Here is an 18,102-nt window from a genome sequence, read left to right on the forward strand (position 1 = left end):
ATATTTGAACCTACCAGTTTACAATATACTGATTCTCTGTTTTTCTTGGCTTCATTGGGGATAATGGTTTATTCTTTCCCTGATAAAAATATATTGTAGAGCAACCCATGTTCTGTTGTCATTCATATTTTTATAAACTTTAATAGGTAGAACTGTCTGAGATATGACCAAAAGCAAGTGATGCAACAAAGTTTGATTTAAAAAAAATAATCTTGAATGGTTAAAAAATTCTTATAATCATTAAAATAATTTATTAAAATGATAAAACTAATTAGTTTAAAAATCATCAATAATATTAATGATATGATGTAGTTCCAGAAACTTTCTACTTTGTTTATCTGTCTGACTTTATGGTGGGTTTGTTATGATCATCCCCTGTCGCTTTAAAAAATATCACAACGGCGAACGCATCAAGTATAAAAGCTTTGTCTGTTTCGTGAGGTGCGCGCATACTTTTCTCACCAGAGGTGCAGCGCCAGGGGAAATTAAAAATAAGGCTTTAGGGTTTAGTTTACAGTTAGTTGGTTTGCAAAGTTTCTTTTAGTCAATTAAATGTCTTTTGAAGGAGCAGCACCAACAGACATTGAGCAGACAGTCTACTAATACTCAAATGGATCATCAAATTAAAGTGTTTCCACAAATAGTCTTTAGAATTAGGTGAAAAAATATTTTTAACTGCATTAGTTCCTGTTTCCCTTTGTTTCTAGGGTTACATATTGGCTCACTTAGTATGTTCTCCTCTGTTTGATATAGTTATTATTTTGTGTAAAATAATTCATTTTTTGGTGAACTTTCCCTTTAATATTTCAGTTCACTTTGTTGTTTTTTGTCATGCTTGGCTTGCGTCAATTCTGCTGTTTCTCCTGCGTTCTTCCTGTGCCGTGGTGTTTTGTCTCCACTTCTCATCAATCAATAAACACTTTATAAATACCGGCAGACAACTTTTTCTCTTCAGCCAGGTCACGACCCCACAAAAGCTGAAAATATCACAAGCTGAAAACTGTCATGCTGAAATACCAAAGGCCTTGAGTGTGAAATTGTTAATAATTTTTCTTTGAACTATTTTCCTCACTGCTAAAAACCTAGTGCATCTAATTAAATCATAAACAATAAGACCATAGATCAGAAAAGTCCATAGATTGGTCAGAAACCTAACATAAGAGCACCAATTCCTCCCACGGTCCATACAAATCGTATACACTAACTAACAAAAGTCCTGTCGCCTATCCAAGTTTTAGAAACAACAAATAATAACTTGACTTCTAAGTGATCGTTTGGTTTCAGACGTGGCTTTAATGAAAAGCAAAAGCCTCTAGATTATGCTTATTTTACCTAAATAAATGACATATAATTTTTATTAAACAGGTAATAAATATGTACATTTACATTTAGTCATTTAGAAGACACTTTTGTCCAAACCAAATTACAATTGAGGGGGCATTTAGTGAATCAAACCGAACTGCTAATTACACAAAGGAACTGTTTGACCTAATTCCACTTCTACCCCTTAGGGTGTACGCACACTATGTACAGTTGCCTTGAACCGGGCCAAAGCACGGTTGTCCGCCCTCCGGTCTCCCCTGACGACCCAAACTCACATTACATTCGGGCCTGTAAGTTTAAGAAGCGCTCAGCTCAGTGGAGATTTCTTTATATCGTTAAAGTCGTTTGAGATGCAGTGACAGACTCACAGTCAAATATTTTACAAAAAAGATCTGCCTCTTTTGATGCTCATAAACAATCATAAAGTCCTCATGCTGCAAAAATTAGGAGGTTTGCTGAAGGTACAGGTTTCGTGCAGTGAGGGGTTTGCATCTTTAATAATCTATGACAGTTTGCTTCATCGAACAGTAAGAATGATAAATAAATGCAAATCAAACAGTTCCTTAAAAGTCATGACTCGTTTTCAGTTTCGGGCTCTGGCACGTTTTACACTCACACTATTCACCTTATTCTCCGCCGACAAGTGGGCGCTGCCATATGAATCTTTTTGGCTTGAGACTTCCGGTCTCATTCACTTTCATTCATTTTTTGATGTTAAAAACTGCTCATTACGCTGCTTAATGTTGCAATTTGATATTTTCTTGTTATATTATTCTACTTGGTCTGTATAGTCATGCAAACATTTGTTTGTAGAGCAAGTAGTTTGACGTTTTCTGCCGTTTATTATTCCTAGTCATTTCTCCCATAGGCGACTGAATCGGAAGTTCTAAGACAATCGCGAAAACAGGCGCACTTCCGCATTTTAGAATAAGGTCAATAAGCGTACCACACCCCTTCCAACCGGGCCAGGGCCGGCCAAGTGAACCATGCCTGAGCTTAATTCAGAGAACTCGCACTTCACAAACAATCTGGGAAACGGGCCTGGGCACGGTTCGGATAGCATAGTGTGAGTAAGCCCTTAGCTCTTCCACTTACCCCAATTCTCTTTATCTTGAAGGCCTAGGGCTAAGGGGAAGAGCTAGATAAACCTTGAAACTAATATTTGTCAGATCAAAACCAAGGTGTACAACTATACAAATATAGAATTGGGATTGGGCCTTAGAGAGAGTGAGAGAGAAAAGAGTGTTTCTACAAGTGGTTTAAGCCTACTCACCTGTGTGAAGCACACTTTATAAATTCAAAATGTTTTCTGGGTTTGTTTGTTTTTTTTAATATGGAGTAATTGTAAGAAAGTGTCCGGTGCACATGTGCAAAACTGTAAAAAGTCAGAGAGATGACAAAGAGAGTGTGTTTTCCAAAGGTGGTTTGTCAAACCCACTTACTGGTGTGGGGCACACTCAGAATTGCATAGTGTTTTGAAGTTGTCATGTTGTATGTAGAATTTTGTACAAGTTGGTGGATTATTTGCAGAGTTGTGTGAGTATATAGTCCATGTTAGGCTGGAAATTGTTGCTGTTTTGGGTGTTGGAGAGTCATCCATCATTCAAACCATTATACAGTATCAGTCCTTAATTCCTAATCTGTCTTTTTTACTGGGGATGTCCAGATCCCATCACATAAATAGGGCCCATTCACGCAGTTTCGGACTTGATCGGAATTGGCTTTTACCGCCCGTTCAGGACTTGAATATATAATAAACAGAAACAGCTGTGTGCAGCATGACGTCACTTTGAGACGCTATTGGTTAAATAATGGCTAAGTAGAACACAAAAGCAGCTTGAAGTGGAAAGCATGAGTATGTCTTCAGTCTGGAGGTATTATGAAGTTGATGATAATGTTGCCATAGTAAACTGTGAGATATGTAAATTTGGGATTGCCTGTCAGGTATTTTAAGTTGAGGTGCTATTTGTTTTAATATTAGATTTTAAAAAAATATTTACTGTTGCACTCGAGGGCAAAAAAAAACCTGATCGGGACATCTTTACTTTTTACCTGCCTCTTTTATTCTTTCAAACCTCAGTCCTATAATTTTTTTTTTAGGAAATTAGCTGTGTAGATGTGTACAGCTCAGGAAGCATCTGAATCTTTGACATGCTTGTCAAATAGTGCCATTTTGGAGGTGGATAAAGAATAGCAGGCACGGATTTCTCTATTGGGGCTCTTCGCGGCCCTCCAAGCAAAACATACGGTATGTTCACCTCTCAGCAAACCTCTCCTGTCTGACCTTTCAGAGGAGCAGAGTCACAATATCCCCCGGCAAAGCTGCATAGTCAGGCAGGTTCAGACCTCTCCACTCCTCATCAATCAATAAACACTTTATAAACACTGGCAGGCAGCTTTTTCTCTTCAGCCAGGTCATGACTCAACAAAAGAGATTCACAGGTCATACCACATGCTGAAAACTATCAAGAGGCTTGACAGTGTGTAAAAATATTACAAAGAGGAGAATGTGGAAGGACTTAAATAAAGCGCTCTTTGATTATTTCAAATTATTTCACTTTAGTTAGTGTGTGATCTTGTAGAAAAATTGCTACGAGTTAGAAAGTTCAACGCAAAGGGAAGTTTTCTTTACTTACTTTCCTTCTTAAGGCCCACAGCAAATTGCTTGAAGGGACCACAAGAAGCTTTTTCCTGAGTTGGTGACTTCACAAGTCCTAAAATCTACATAATAAAAGTTCCTTTATGTAAAGGTAACATTACAAGGAGTCATTTATACCGGTATCCATTAGCATTTTAAATGGTAAACTACCTTGATGGTACTTTTAAATGTCACTGTTGTTGGTAAATGTTAAGTGTTGTCTTTTTTGTTATTTGTGGACTGAGTCCAAGACAAATTTCCTGACAGTAAAATACAGCTCAACACAACATAAAGCCCACCCCTAGATGTAACATTTCTTTTAACATGCATTATAGATGGTCAAACATTGAAAAATATCTGATTAACCACCCCTTTAAAGAAAGTTCCTCCCAGATATAAGTTTTTGTTGAGAGATTTTGAGTTCCTGGAGTGTCTCTGCGCAGTTTAGAACTTCTCTGCATGTCCACAGGAGGTTTTGTTATTTGTGCCGTGAAATGTGCTCTGTAAAATATTTAAACTTGAAAATGACTCACTGACTTACTTCCTGTGTAAATGCAATATTCACAGCTGCTGAATTTATTATCTTAACCTACAATATCAGTGATACTGAATAATTTTTTCCCATTTCAGTGTGTTATTTTGTACTGCATGTGGTTCTGACACAACAGATAATACGCATAATGTAGACTTTGTAAAATTTTGCTATTCAATTTTTATAGTTGCACATTTATTTTAGATATATAGTATTTATTTCTCTATATTAACCATTGTTAGTAAAAACACAACTGTTCATTGTCAGTTCATAAATTGTTCCATTTTGGTGTAAATTTTGAGAAAATTTTTGATTTCATATGAATAGGAGTCAATTATCCGTTTATTTTCCATTTTTCTTCGGCTTTTCCTTTATTTATCAGGGGTCGCCACAGTGGAATGAATGGCCAACTTGCACTAGAGGCATATTAAAGGTAATTATACAGTTGAAGTCATAATTATTAGACACCTTTGATTTTTTTTTTCTTTTTTAAACATTTCCCAAATGATGTTTTACAGAGCAATTAAATTTTTTACAGTATGTCTGATAATATTTTTTTCTTCTGGAGAAAGTCTTATTTGTTTTATTTTGGCTAAAATAAAAGCATTTTAATTTTTTTTTATTTTCCTTTTAAGGACAAAATGATTAGCCCCTTTAAGCTATATTTTTTAATAGTCTACTGAACAAACCACCGTTATACAATACCTTGCCTAATTACCCTAGCCTGCCTAGTTAACCTAATTAACCTAGTTAAGTCTTTAAATGTCATTTTAAGCTGTATAGAAGTGTCTTGATAAATATCTAGTAAAATATTATTTAAAATAAATGAGTTATTAGAAATGAGTTATTAAAGCTATTATCTACTTCGTTAAACAGAAATTGGGGGAAAAATTTTAAAGGGGGGCTAATTATTCTGACTTCAACTGTATGTCTACTTTATTGTTTGAGATAACCTTTGGAAAATGTACAAATGAAACTACACTTATTCTGATCCATACTCATTAAAATATCTGTACAAGGTTATATCATTATACTAAATTGTGTATACATGTTAAATTAATAAACGACTCCTGACAATCAGGTTAAATCTAATGGTTTTAAGAATAGTTGGAAAGTATAAAGGTTTAATATATTTATATACACTCACCAACCACTTTATAAGGTACACCTTACTAGTACCAGGTTGGACCCTCTTTTGCCTTCAGAACTGCCTTAGTCCTTCGTGGCATAGATTTAACAAGGTACTGGAAATATTCCTCAAATATTTTGGTCCATATTGACATGATAGCATCACAAAGTTGCTGCTGATTTGTCAGCAGCACATCCATGATGTGAATCTCCCGTTTCAGCACATCCCAAATGTACTCTTTTGGATTGAGGTCTGCTTACTGTGGAGGCCATTTGAGGACTGTGAACTCATTGTCATGTTCAAGAAACCAGTCTGAGATGATTCACGCTTTATGACATGGTGTGTTATCCTGCTGGAAGCAGCCATCAGAAGTTGGGTACACTGTGGTCAAAAAAAGGGATGGACATGGTTTGCAACAATACTCAGGAAGGCTGTGGTGTTGACACGATGCTCAATTGGGTACTAATGGGCCCAAAATGTGCCAAGAAAATATACCCCACACCATTACACCACCACCACCACCAGCCTTAACTGTTGATACAAGGCAGGATGGATTCATGCTTCTGATTAGAAATTTGCGCTAACGGGCAGTTGGACTGGTGTACCTAATAAAGTGGCCGCTAAGTGTATAGTTAGTATACAATTAGTGCACAGTGATCCTTAACATGTTATAAAATGGCTCTTGTTTTAAATATGGTTGTATTATATGTAGTATACTTTGGTGTGTAAACTATTGTCAGAATAAATGGCATTTCATTAGGTGTCTTCTGTAAATCATGTAAAAATATATATGATATAGTCTTCATAGGAGTTCACAGTAGTATGGAAAAAAAAATATGAATGTTTTATCTAAATATGTTAAGTTGATAACACAACTGGTCTTTTTAGTTGTTTGATCTTTTTTTGTATAACAAAGTCTGACTACTTCTCTCCAGTCAGCATTGGTTGTAAGTGACTTTCTGGAGCTTGAACTTGCATCATCATCCTTGCACAAATCTCGATGTCATAGAGACAGGAATAATCTAGGCATCAGTTTCCTGCTGGGTTGCAGAAACGGGCCTGCATTCTGTCGGGTGACATTGTAAAATAACTAACAGTGTTTACAGTTCTTTAAACAACATATATAGCCTCATCTAAACACACTAGCTCTGCCTCTCTGGACTGATGAGTAAACATAAGCTGTTTGCAGATGTGCCTTTAAGTACATGTCACACATCAGAGACCTTTGTGTTAATCATAGACTGGATGAGCTTTGAGTTTTAAAGGCAGATCCAGCATGGGTGAAATGAAAACATCTCTTTGACTAGTCGCTCATAGTGGGTGTTCGGCTTGAACTGATGATGAATTCTGGGTTGTGTGGATGTTGTGCGAGAGTTTCTACTGATTGTCTAGGAATGTGGGTCAGCTATTGTAAAAGAGAAGATTTGTCATGCGGCCTTGTGAACTGCAGGGTAGTAGTAGCATGCCTCATTCCATTGATTTTATATATATATTCCATTGATATTATATATATTGTATAATTCTATTGCTTCTAATTTATTATTTGTAAAAGTGGCAGAAGGTAGATTGTTCTGATGAATCATCCGTTGAACTGCATCCCAATCATCACAAATACTGCAGAAGACCTATTGGAATCCTTATGGACCCAAGATTTTCATAGAAATCAGTCAAGTTTGGTAAAGGAAAAATCATGGTTTGGGTTACATTCAGTATGGGGGCGTGTGAGAGATCTGCAAAGTGGATGGCAACATCAACAGCCTGAGGTATCAAGACATTTGTGCTGCCCATTACATTACAAACCATGGGAGAGGGCAAATTTTTCAGCAGGATAGCGCTCCTTCTCATGCTTCAGCCTCAACATCAAAGTTTCTGCAAGCAAAGAAGGTCAAAGTTCTCCAGGATTGGCCAGCCCAGTCACCAGACATGAACATTATTGAGCATATCTGGGGTAAGATGAAGGAGGCCTCAAAGATGAATATAAAGAATCTTGATGAACACTGGGAGTCCTGCAAAAACACTTTCAAGTTATTTGAGTCATTGCAGAGATGTATGGATGCAGTCCTCCAAGCTCATGGGAGTCATACACAATAATATTTCTTTTTCCACTGCACCATGACTTTATAGTTCAAGTTCTCTACTCTAGAGTCAGCGCATGTGTCTTCTCATCTGGTTTTGTTTTATTTTCACTTTTGAAAATGGTATAAGAACACTGGAGTCAAATAATCCTGAGGCCACATTTGTTCAAATGAGTTGGATTTGGTGAAATATGATGGACCTTGGTGCCTTTTTTTCAGACTGAAGTGTATAATTTGACAATGCATGAGTCTTAAACACCATTATATATGTTTAGATAAGATAATAGTTCTACCTAAATTAAAAATTCAAATACTGTATGACCTTACTTATGATTTGTTATGCATAACAAAAGTCAATATATTGTTGAAAAGGTGCTTCATAACAGAAAACAGCAGGAATGTGTTGGATTTGATTGGATTTGACTCAGATCACCATTGAACAGAATTGCACTGCAGGAAGATCAGCACTCGTCTCTTAGGATTATAGCTTCTTGGATATAACAGTGGCTTTCTTTCATGAAAATTTAAAAATTTAACACTTGAAAGAAAAGTGTACATTATACAAAGTATAACTCCTTTTAAGATTTTTTGTTGTATGCCTCATGTTTAAATAAAATTGCCTTCTAAATGAATAAATGATCATTTATAGTGTAAATATTATATAAAATATTAAATTTTATATATATATATATATATATATATATATATATATATATATATGTGTGTGTGTGTGTGTGTGTGTGTGTGTGTGTATATATATATATATATATATATATATATATATATATATATATATATATATATATATATATATATATATATATATATATATATATGTGTGTGTGTGTGTGTGTGTGTGTGTGTATATATTACATGAAATAAAAAAACTACAGGCCCTGGCAACTGATTATACATTGGTACAAGTAAAAATATATTAGCAATATTTATATTAAATATTAATTAATATTAATATTAAATAAATGTGTATTTAAATGGAAAGTAATGAAATTATGACAACATAACTAAAAACTCAGAATGAACACTGGAAAATTTAATAATTGAAATGCTAATTTAAAAATAAAAGAGTAATTAATGCTAAATTTACATTAGATCCCTCAATTAGCAGGAGTTTCATACTCCTGAAACAGAATTACATGTATTATCCTCTTCATCATGCACTGATTTGAGTGCATTGGCTCTTGAATAATGAGTCACCAAAGGAGGCCTTCTATGAAATAAAGAGGCTTTTATAAATCACTCATTTAGTTGGCCTGATTCTCCTACTCTGCAACAGACATTTAGTCATTTCCTCAGTGTGTGTGTGTGTTTGCGCATATAGGACACTTGCTGTCATGACCCTAGTTTGCTAGTGTGTGAGAGAGAAAGTTAATGAGTGGGTAAAGGGATAACAATGTTTTACAAGCATTTACTAAAGCTTAGCCTACTAGTAAGTTTAACCACCGACCTCAGCAGCTCTTACCCTCTAGATCTGTGCTCATTTTTCAAACCAGGCTCATTGGAAATACGTGCCTCAGTCTATATTTATGCAAAAACATAAAGTACGTTGTGCCAGGTATGTTTCAGTGCATATTTCAGTAATTGATTTCAGTAATAATCACATTTTGCAAATTTGAAATGCATTACTAAGGGTACATTTGGTCACACTTTATTTTGATAGTCCAATTGTTGAACATCTATGCCAACTAATACTCATTAGATTATAAGTAGACTGTTAGGTTGGGGATTTGGGTTGGGGTTACAGTGAGTTAGGGTTAGTGTAAGTTGAGATGTACTTGCAAAGTTTCTTATAGTCAGTTAAATGTCTGCTGAAGAAGCAGTATCAACAGATGTTAAGCAGACAGTCTACTGATACTCAAGTGGACCATCAAAATGTTACTGTACATTTTGTTAGATGTTTCAGAAACACATTCTTCTTGTACAGGTCTAGAAGGTTTGATATGTCATTTAGGTCACCAAACAAACCACTAACCTAAACTCTTTGCTAAACCTAACCAACAGTTTTTTTATTAAGCAAACACAAGATGAAATTGCACCCCAACCACATAGTTTTACCTTGATTTTACATAGCTTTAATTTCTCTATTCGCAAATTAGTTACACAGGACTCGAACAAAGTGAGCTATTGAGCAAACTGACCATGACAGAAAAACAGAGTCTAAACTATGAACATTGTTAAGTTGTTTTGCTGTATTTATTTGGTGTTGTGTGGGAAAAAATGTCAATACAAGCCTCTATAAATATCATTAGTGTGAAAAGGAACAAATCCCTCTATGTCTTACTGCCCTGTAGCATTCGTTTTAACAAGAAACTGCTGTCAAACATATTGAAGTACGTATGTAGTTTTGTAGAGGTATGTATTTCCAATGAGCCTGTGTTGACATATTCTTTCATGCTTCAAACTATTGATTTACTTTCCTAGTGTTAGTGTTTATGTGGTGATGCAGATGTGATATAGATCCAGTTATATTCTGTTTATAAATATTTTGCTGTAAATTCTATGTTTAACATTAGAATTATCCATAGCTACATTGATTTCTCAGCATCTTTTGGAGTATTTAGAGGTTACCTTAAAGGGACAGTTCATCTAAAAATAGCATCATCTACTATTTACAAACATTTAATGATGTCAAAAACTGTACTCCAAAAATTTGTAACCAACTCAAATACACTACCTGACAAAAGTCTTATCATTGATCCCAATTGTAGGAGCAACAAATAATAACTTGACTTCTAGTTGATCATTTGGAAAAGTGGCAGAAAATAGCACTCCTCATTCTTCAGCCTCCTCATCAAAGTTTCTGAAAGCAAAAAAGGTCAAGTTGCTCCAGGATTGGCCAGCCCAGTCACCAAATATGAACATTATTGAGCATGGGTGCAGTCCTTCAAGCTCATGGGAGTCATACACAATATTAATTCTTTTTCCACTGCACCATGAGCTTATATTCTATACTGTACATAATTTCTGTTAAGTTGTCTAAGCAAAGTCAGACGTTACTGTCCTAATTAAATAATTAAAGATCAAGGCATGATCATATTTTATTTTGTTAAAATAAGCATAATCTAGAGGCCTTTGCCTCTCTTATAAGCCATTTCTGATACCAAATGATTAACTATAGGTCAAGTTATTATTTGTTGTTCCTAAAACGTAGCTAGGCGACAAGACTTTTGTCTTCTCTCTTTAGGAAATCTAGTAAAAACACATAAGCAAAAGCTGATACATGAATGATAAGAATCTCTCCGTCTTCTTCTTTTCTGGATAAACAGATCTAAGCGATCAGCTTCTGGAGGTGGTGGGTTTGGAAGGAGCCATCGAAATGGGTCAGATCTATACAGGACTGAAGAGTGCTGGACGGCGCCTTGCACAGTGTTCCAATGTCACCATCAGGTCAGCAGTTCATGCCCATCCACATACACATTGACTAAGAGTTCAGTGTTTGTCCAGCTCATAGACAAACACTTGTGTCCATGGCTCTGAAACGTCTCTCTACACCCTCCCCCTCTGCAAGACGTCCACTCTTGGCCAATGCAGCCTATAAATCAGACCTTTGACCTGCTGTCATTCGCTTTGCCAACAGCTTTAACTTTCTAGATGCCTCACACTGATGAATAATGATGTTTGTAGCATGTCTAAACACACACACACACACTGCTCAGTCCTGATGTATGCTAATGAACCGTTGGAGACTCATCACGTCTGAGCTGCTAGTTCACAAGTTTGTGTTTCCCCGGCCTGCTTCGCTCCATTAAACCCTCATAATGACCTTAAGAGTGAGGAGTTTATTCACAATTCTTGCTGCTGTTTCCTCACCTGTACACAGGATGGTCTGCCTGCGACCTCATACTTTCCGTAATGGATGTTAATAGGGCATTCATCATTGTCATTCTCCCATGCGGTGTTGCTTTAACTTGTGGTGGCCCTGCTGAAAAGACTAAACTAACTTTTTGTTACATTGTGTTCATATGGGGACGGAGGTGCTGAACTGTGTGAGTGTGTTGGTTTAGAGAGTAAGGGGCCCGGCTGGGAACAAGCTGTGGGAACAAAGAGTGCAGTGTTCAGAGCCGTCCAGGAAAAGTGTTGTATAGGAGCCTCGTGCCCGCGTTCTGCCTGGTCAACGACCTGACCCGTAACAGCTCTGTCTTTCTTTCTCTCTACTTGTCTCTCTGTCCGCAGGACGTCCCGACTGCTGCCCATGCAGATTGATGGAGAGCCGTGGATGCAGCCGCCATGCACGGTCAGCTCACTTGATTTTTGCTTTCTTTTACTCTTTTATTTGAATTTCGGAAACACAGACTCTTTCATAAGCCATAGTAGACAATGTGAATAAACAGAACCAAAGGCCTTAATACCTTCAAGTCAAATCTCAGATTGAATTTTGAACAAAATGAAGCCAAAGTGAATTTTCGTTCAGGAGTTCAGAACAGTTTGCCACAGTGAACAATTCAATAAAAATGTATTTTGCTTGTAAACACTACTGTTCTCCCCTACAAGTGCAAAAGGATTAAGAAAGATTTTATGCATCAACACAACAGACATTATGTTACTTAGATCTGTTTTTGTTGTGACAGTGTGAACAGCCCAAACCACATGGAATCTAATCTTTTCAATTCAGATTTGTGCCACTTTCATATGTAGTAATAAATACAGATCTGATCCCTGACATCATATTGACTTTGTACCCCAACATCGTGAGGATGTTGAATTTTGTTAGGAAATGTCCAACGTCCAACCTAAAATCAACCTAACATCAACCAAATATCAACGTCTAATCATGTTACACTTTGACGTTGTGTGGACGTTACCACTATGACATGTATCAGATGTTAGATTTTGGTCACTTTCCAACACAACCTAAAATCAACCAAATATCAATGTAATTTGATATCGTTATTGGACATCGAAATAACATTCTACAACGCTCTCTAGAAATTGAATTTTAATCACCTGACGTCACGATCTAACCTAATATTAATGTCTTATGATGTTGTGTGGCGACTGCGATGTTTCAGACCGCAGTGTGATCAGTTATGTAGGATTTTATGTGACTTTTACATAATCTTCGATCGACATCATCTGCTCTTCAGCAGCATAGTAGAATGACACACAGGGCAAATACTTTACTATTAAGAGTTGTTCATTTTGAAAATGGGCATTTACGCAAAACTGACACTTGTTAATCAAACATAAACCATTTACCTTTAAAAAAATATTGTTCAGTTAAATTTAACATAAAAAATATATCCAAAAAAATTGCATAAATATTAATTGAATAAAGCACATTGGCCTACATATAATAGCTGGATTTCACTTTAATAATTAATCCATTAACAGAACCAAATATGAAAGACTATGATATGAATATGATATGAATATAAAAACTCAGCCTTCACAGGTCAATCTGCAGCTGCTCATTACTCTTGATGAGTTCACCAGTGGTCAGAAAGATGCGCACAAAGCCACACATGGTCAGTGTTTTGAATTACAAGAGGCCTTTTTTTTAGGTTTCAAATGCCAAAATACACATTAGTAGTAGCAGAACAACCATCTACAGTTCATCAAATAAACCACATTTGTTTGTGAAAAGTGCAATAATCATATTAAACTTAATCTGACAACGTGCGTACTTCATAAAGTACACACATTGTGTGCATAACTAGACATTTTGTGCTGTCCGTAATTGTACTTTTGCACATACAGGTCAGTTTAGGATCATGATCTGTTCACACTGGAAATCTGATATTGGCCACATTTATAACAACCTTGTGAACAGCTAGTTTAATCAATTCACCTGTACCGCATGTCATTGGATTGTGGGGGAAACCGTAGCACCTGGAAGAAAACCCATTTAACACAGGGAAAACATGCAAACTCCACACAGAAACGCCAACTGGGACAGCCGGGACTTGAACCAGCGACCTTCTTAATTTGAGGTGACAGTGCTAACCACTGAGCCTCTGTGTCACCTATAAATTAATATATATAATCTGTTTTCTCACCTTTCGTTTAAATAAAACCTGTTTGCATTTTTTTTTCCTGTAGAACATTAATTAAGATATTTTAAAGAAAGATCAAAAACTGTATTCATTGACATCCACAGTAAGAAAAACATATACTATAAAAGTCAATGGTTACAGGTTTTTGCCTGTCTTTAAAATAACTCAAACAAAGAAAGAAACTAGTTTGGACCAAGTAAAGCTAGAGTAAATGAGAACAGAATATGAAGTTTTTGGTAAACTTTTAACTTTCTAGAGTGTGAAAGTCATCATCAACATCATCATCAAAAGTGACTTTAAAAAATGTAGTTGCCCCACAAATGTATTTATAAATGTGACACTGACAATAAGACAATTAGAAAAATGATTTAATTAACTCAGTATACCTACCCACAATTTTATGACGGTCATGGATTTTTCAGATTTGTCCATTTATTTTCACCTTTTTGCTTTTGCATGGCAGTATTTCATGCAATTGCTAGAGATAATATGCATGACCTTGGAATTGCTTGCAATATCAGGTTATAGAACATATTGCAACTCAAAATGAATTGGCTAGTAACATCCAGTCTTTTTCTTTATTTTTATTGCTGGTTTTGTTGGTTGGAGACTGCTGAACCTGCCAGTGGTTTTGTTGGTTCGGCAAATTGCACCACAATGATTATGCTATACTACATTCCAAATGACCAAAGAATGTTAATACATGCATATTCTGGATTCTGGAAGAGACTGCTGAACCTGCCAGTTCTTAAAAATCCCATGAAGTAAAGTCATACAAATAAAACCCAATCGTACAGTGTAAACCTATTAAGTTGAGGCTACTCAAACGATTTGAGGAAAGTGATTCTCTCAGTTAATTCATGTAATGGGAAATCGACAAACTCATGAAATCAAGTTGACCAAATGTGGTCTCTTCATTGAATTAACATAAATTGTTTATTTACAAATTACTTAAAATGTTCAAGTACAGATCGTCACCTTAAAATTATAAGGTTCTATCTGACATTTTTTTTTTTTTAATTAAGTTAATAATATATTCTTATTAAATGACAAAGTATTTTTACATTATGGGATGTTTTTTATAAGTTGTTTACATTTTAAGACTTTTTATTTAAAAAACAAATGTTACACACATACTGTTTGCTATATAATGCAAAACTTTTATATTCTTTACTTACTTGCATACTCCCAGGGTCGTTTATATTGTAGTTGATATTTAGCAGCACCATGTTGGTTTCGTAACTAATTTTACAAGCTGGATCATTATCCCAAACGCTCAACCCTAACCTGGAGGACCAGGACATACACTTATACACTACGGACAATTTAGCTTACCCAATTCACCTTTAGCGCATGTATTTGTATTGTGGGGGGAAATGGAGCACCCAGAATAAACCCACACCAACACAGGGAGAACATGCAAACTCCACACAGAAATGCCAAATGACCAAACTGGGACTCGAACCAGCGACCTTCTTTCTGTTAGGTGACAGCACTACTTACCGTGTGACCGTGTCGCCCTTGAATGTTTATCAATTAAGAAAAATATTTATAAGCATTTAAATATCTACTTACTTATTTAACTTTTCTTTTTCTAACAAGCAAAATGACCACCTTGTGTCATATATTAACCAATCAGCACGACGGTCAAGGCAGAAGTTCAAGCACAACCAATCATTTTAAACAGAGACATGGTGAATCATTGAAATGAATTTAAATGTTTAGTTCAAAGAACATAAAATATTAATTGAGTTTTTGCTGCCTAATGAGTAAGTTAAACACACCTGTTTTAAGTTTTAAAGCCAAAACTTGTTATTTTAAGTAATGTCAAGTTATATTAACTTAATATCTTTAGTAATGACAACAGTGGGGTTTACAGTATAAGATACATAATCACCCAATATGCTTTCAAACCCAATCAATTCAGGATACAACCATTTTTCTATCTCAGAAAACAGTCTCCTCCATATTGTTTCAGCTTCGTACATTCAACCATCCCAGCGAGCAGACTGTTAATTAAAACACTGTCATGTCACACACTGCCATTGACTGATTATGTCATTAGGAGAGTGAAATAAACATGCAGCTTTCCATCTGCACGTAGCTCCAGCACAATGTCCTCTGCTATATATACTTCTCCATCAGCACAAACTCTATAAAAAGTGTGCCGCTGTGCTTTTAGTCCTCTCTAATTTGCCCAACTGTGCAGAGGGGAATATAGGATGTTATTTCAGTTTCAAGGTCAGCTCTCACGTTCTCAAATTTGTGCCCGTTAATCTGGACATGTGTGACTTCTGTCAGCTCGTTTGCCAAATGCGAGCAAGACAACTGTTTAAAAGACTGAGTAAATTAACAAGCAGAAGGATTTAACCAACTGTTCAGATTTGCTGTTCTTCAGAGAGTAATCTTCCCTTCTTATCTGCAGATACGGATCACGCATAAGAACCAGGTGCCAATGCTGTTGGGTCCGCCACAGAAAACGCCGTTCTTCTTCTTTAAGAAGCGCAACAGAAGTCGGGACTAGATGTGGGACTCCAAAGGTCACTCTTCTACAGTCATACAATCACACTCAAGCGTCTCCACCTTTCTCAGCCTCTTCTTCATCTTTGGTTGGTGAGACCCAAAGAGAAGAGACCATTCAAACCCTTTTTGTGAGACAAATCAATACAAACACAACACTGTAATGGGCCTCTAATGGATTCCATCTCCCAACACGGACCCTGTCTGAGTGTCATGACCACTTCCTGTGTCTTATCATCCAGATCGTCTTATCACAGGCCTGTGACCTGTAAGCTATGACTCAATTCCAACCAAATTCCCCCAGACCAGTAGGCCACTGCCTTGGGATCACACTGTGTGCCCTCTCTCTACTCTTGAGACGGCCCATCAGAAGATACTGCCAAATCCAAGAGAAAAAGAGAGGGAAGATTAGAAGAGCAAGGGAAATGGAGAACAAATGTGTTCAAATCAAAAAGAGAAAGAGAGCGAAAAGCACCCTGACACGATAATGTTCTTTACCTGAGGGTCGGTGGTGCACATATGGACGTCACTGGGCCCTGGCTTAGCCTAGCAGGACCAGGGAACAAACTTTCCTTCTGGAGGAGCTTACTGAATTATACATCAGTGCATGCAAAGCACTCATTCCAGTGCCTCTCCTAGGCCCTACAACATGCCACCGCTAAAGAGATGAAACAGCAAACTCATCCATTATGAAGATGTTTTTGGGGGTCTGCTGATAGGGATAGGCATAGATTAGACTGGCCTGAAAGAGATTTCAGCTTCTGTCGTTTGCTCGGGGCATTTTTTGCTGTTCATTTTTCAGGCCACAAAACTGACCGTGCCGGATTGGTTACAATAAATTAGATGTTCATTTAACCCCAAACTCCCTCCTAAAACAGCAGTGTTAGTGCTCAGTGTGGAGAATTGGACTTAAGGTCTTTCAAAAATCCAGTTTAAAGAAGCCTTGGAAGAGTTGATATGGTATTGAAACCATTGTATTGATCATTGAGAATGTTTACATCGACACCAATAATTCGATTAAATACGATTAGGACAATAATTTGATTAAGAGTCTACCATGTAAACAGAGATTTTTTATGAATATAACCAGATTAGGGTCATAATCGAACTAAACAGAAATTAAATTAAGACATGTGGTAGGACCATAACCAGCCTTGTGAAAGGGGTGGACCTTTTTGCTTTTTATGAGATTTAAATACTGCGTTTTAGTTTTACATTCAAGTACTACTTTAGCTGAAATGGATTGTCAGATGGTCATCATAACCAAAAAAAACACATTTGAAAATGGACAAAATGATAGATTCATTTTAATATGGGTCGCTTTTGATTCTTCACACCTTTTCATTGGTCATTTTTTGTTTTAGGAATAAAGTCCAAGATGTAGAATAAAAGTTACTTGTAAAATAATTTCTCTATTTAAAAACTACATACAGTAGAAAATAAGAAACAAAAAGTACAGTAAAAATACAGTAATGAAAAATGACTTCAATTACGTCAGACTGTGTGTTCTTGCACAGCTGAATGTTGCACATAAATAATTTTGTGCATTGAACAAAAACTTATTAGCTGATATGACACCAATGCGACACCCAACAAAGGATTCCTCTTGGTCTTAAAACCTAGCAGTCAATAAAGAACAAATGTGGTGTATGGGACAAATTCTGGACCTTTGTCTTTTGAACCACCTGAATGCCCCCGGGCTACAAGCCTGAGTGGAGTATAGTCGCATTATTGAAGTGCAGTACAGACATGTAAACACCTTAATCAAACTATTAATGTCATGTAGGATTTTAACCGCATTTTGCGACAGGATAGTCTATACACACACGGCTATTTGACACTGTTCTCTGCACCTATCGAGTCAGTATGGGACT

General features: G+C 36.3%; 1 protein-coding gene across 23 annotated transcripts in view; it reads left to right on the forward strand.

The window, feature by feature from the left end:
• The window catches only part of dgkg (diacylglycerol kinase, gamma), a 246,909-nt gene extending 229,562 nt beyond the window's left edge, over positions 1-17,347 (forward strand). For all 23 annotated transcript variants that reach the window (XM_073912639.1, XM_073912640.1, XM_073912627.1 and 20 more), the window contains 3 exons: positions 10,982-11,102; positions 11,889-11,949; positions 16,134-17,347. In XM_073912639.1, coding sequence (XP_073768740.1) covers positions 10,982-11,102; positions 11,889-11,949; positions 16,134-16,232 — 281 coding nt within the window. In that variant the 3' untranslated portion in view covers positions 16,233-17,347. The remainder of the gene's footprint in view (positions 1-10,981; positions 11,103-11,888; positions 11,950-16,133) is intronic.
• The last annotated feature ends 755 nt before the right edge of the window (positions 17,348-18,102 follow it).

Source organism: Danio rerio, chromosome 9, assembly GCF_049306965.1.
Source record: "Danio rerio strain Tuebingen ecotype United States chromosome 9, GRCz12tu, whole genome shotgun sequence".
Classification (NCBI taxonomy): Eukaryota; Metazoa; Chordata; class Actinopteri; order Cypriniformes; family Danionidae; genus Danio; species Danio rerio.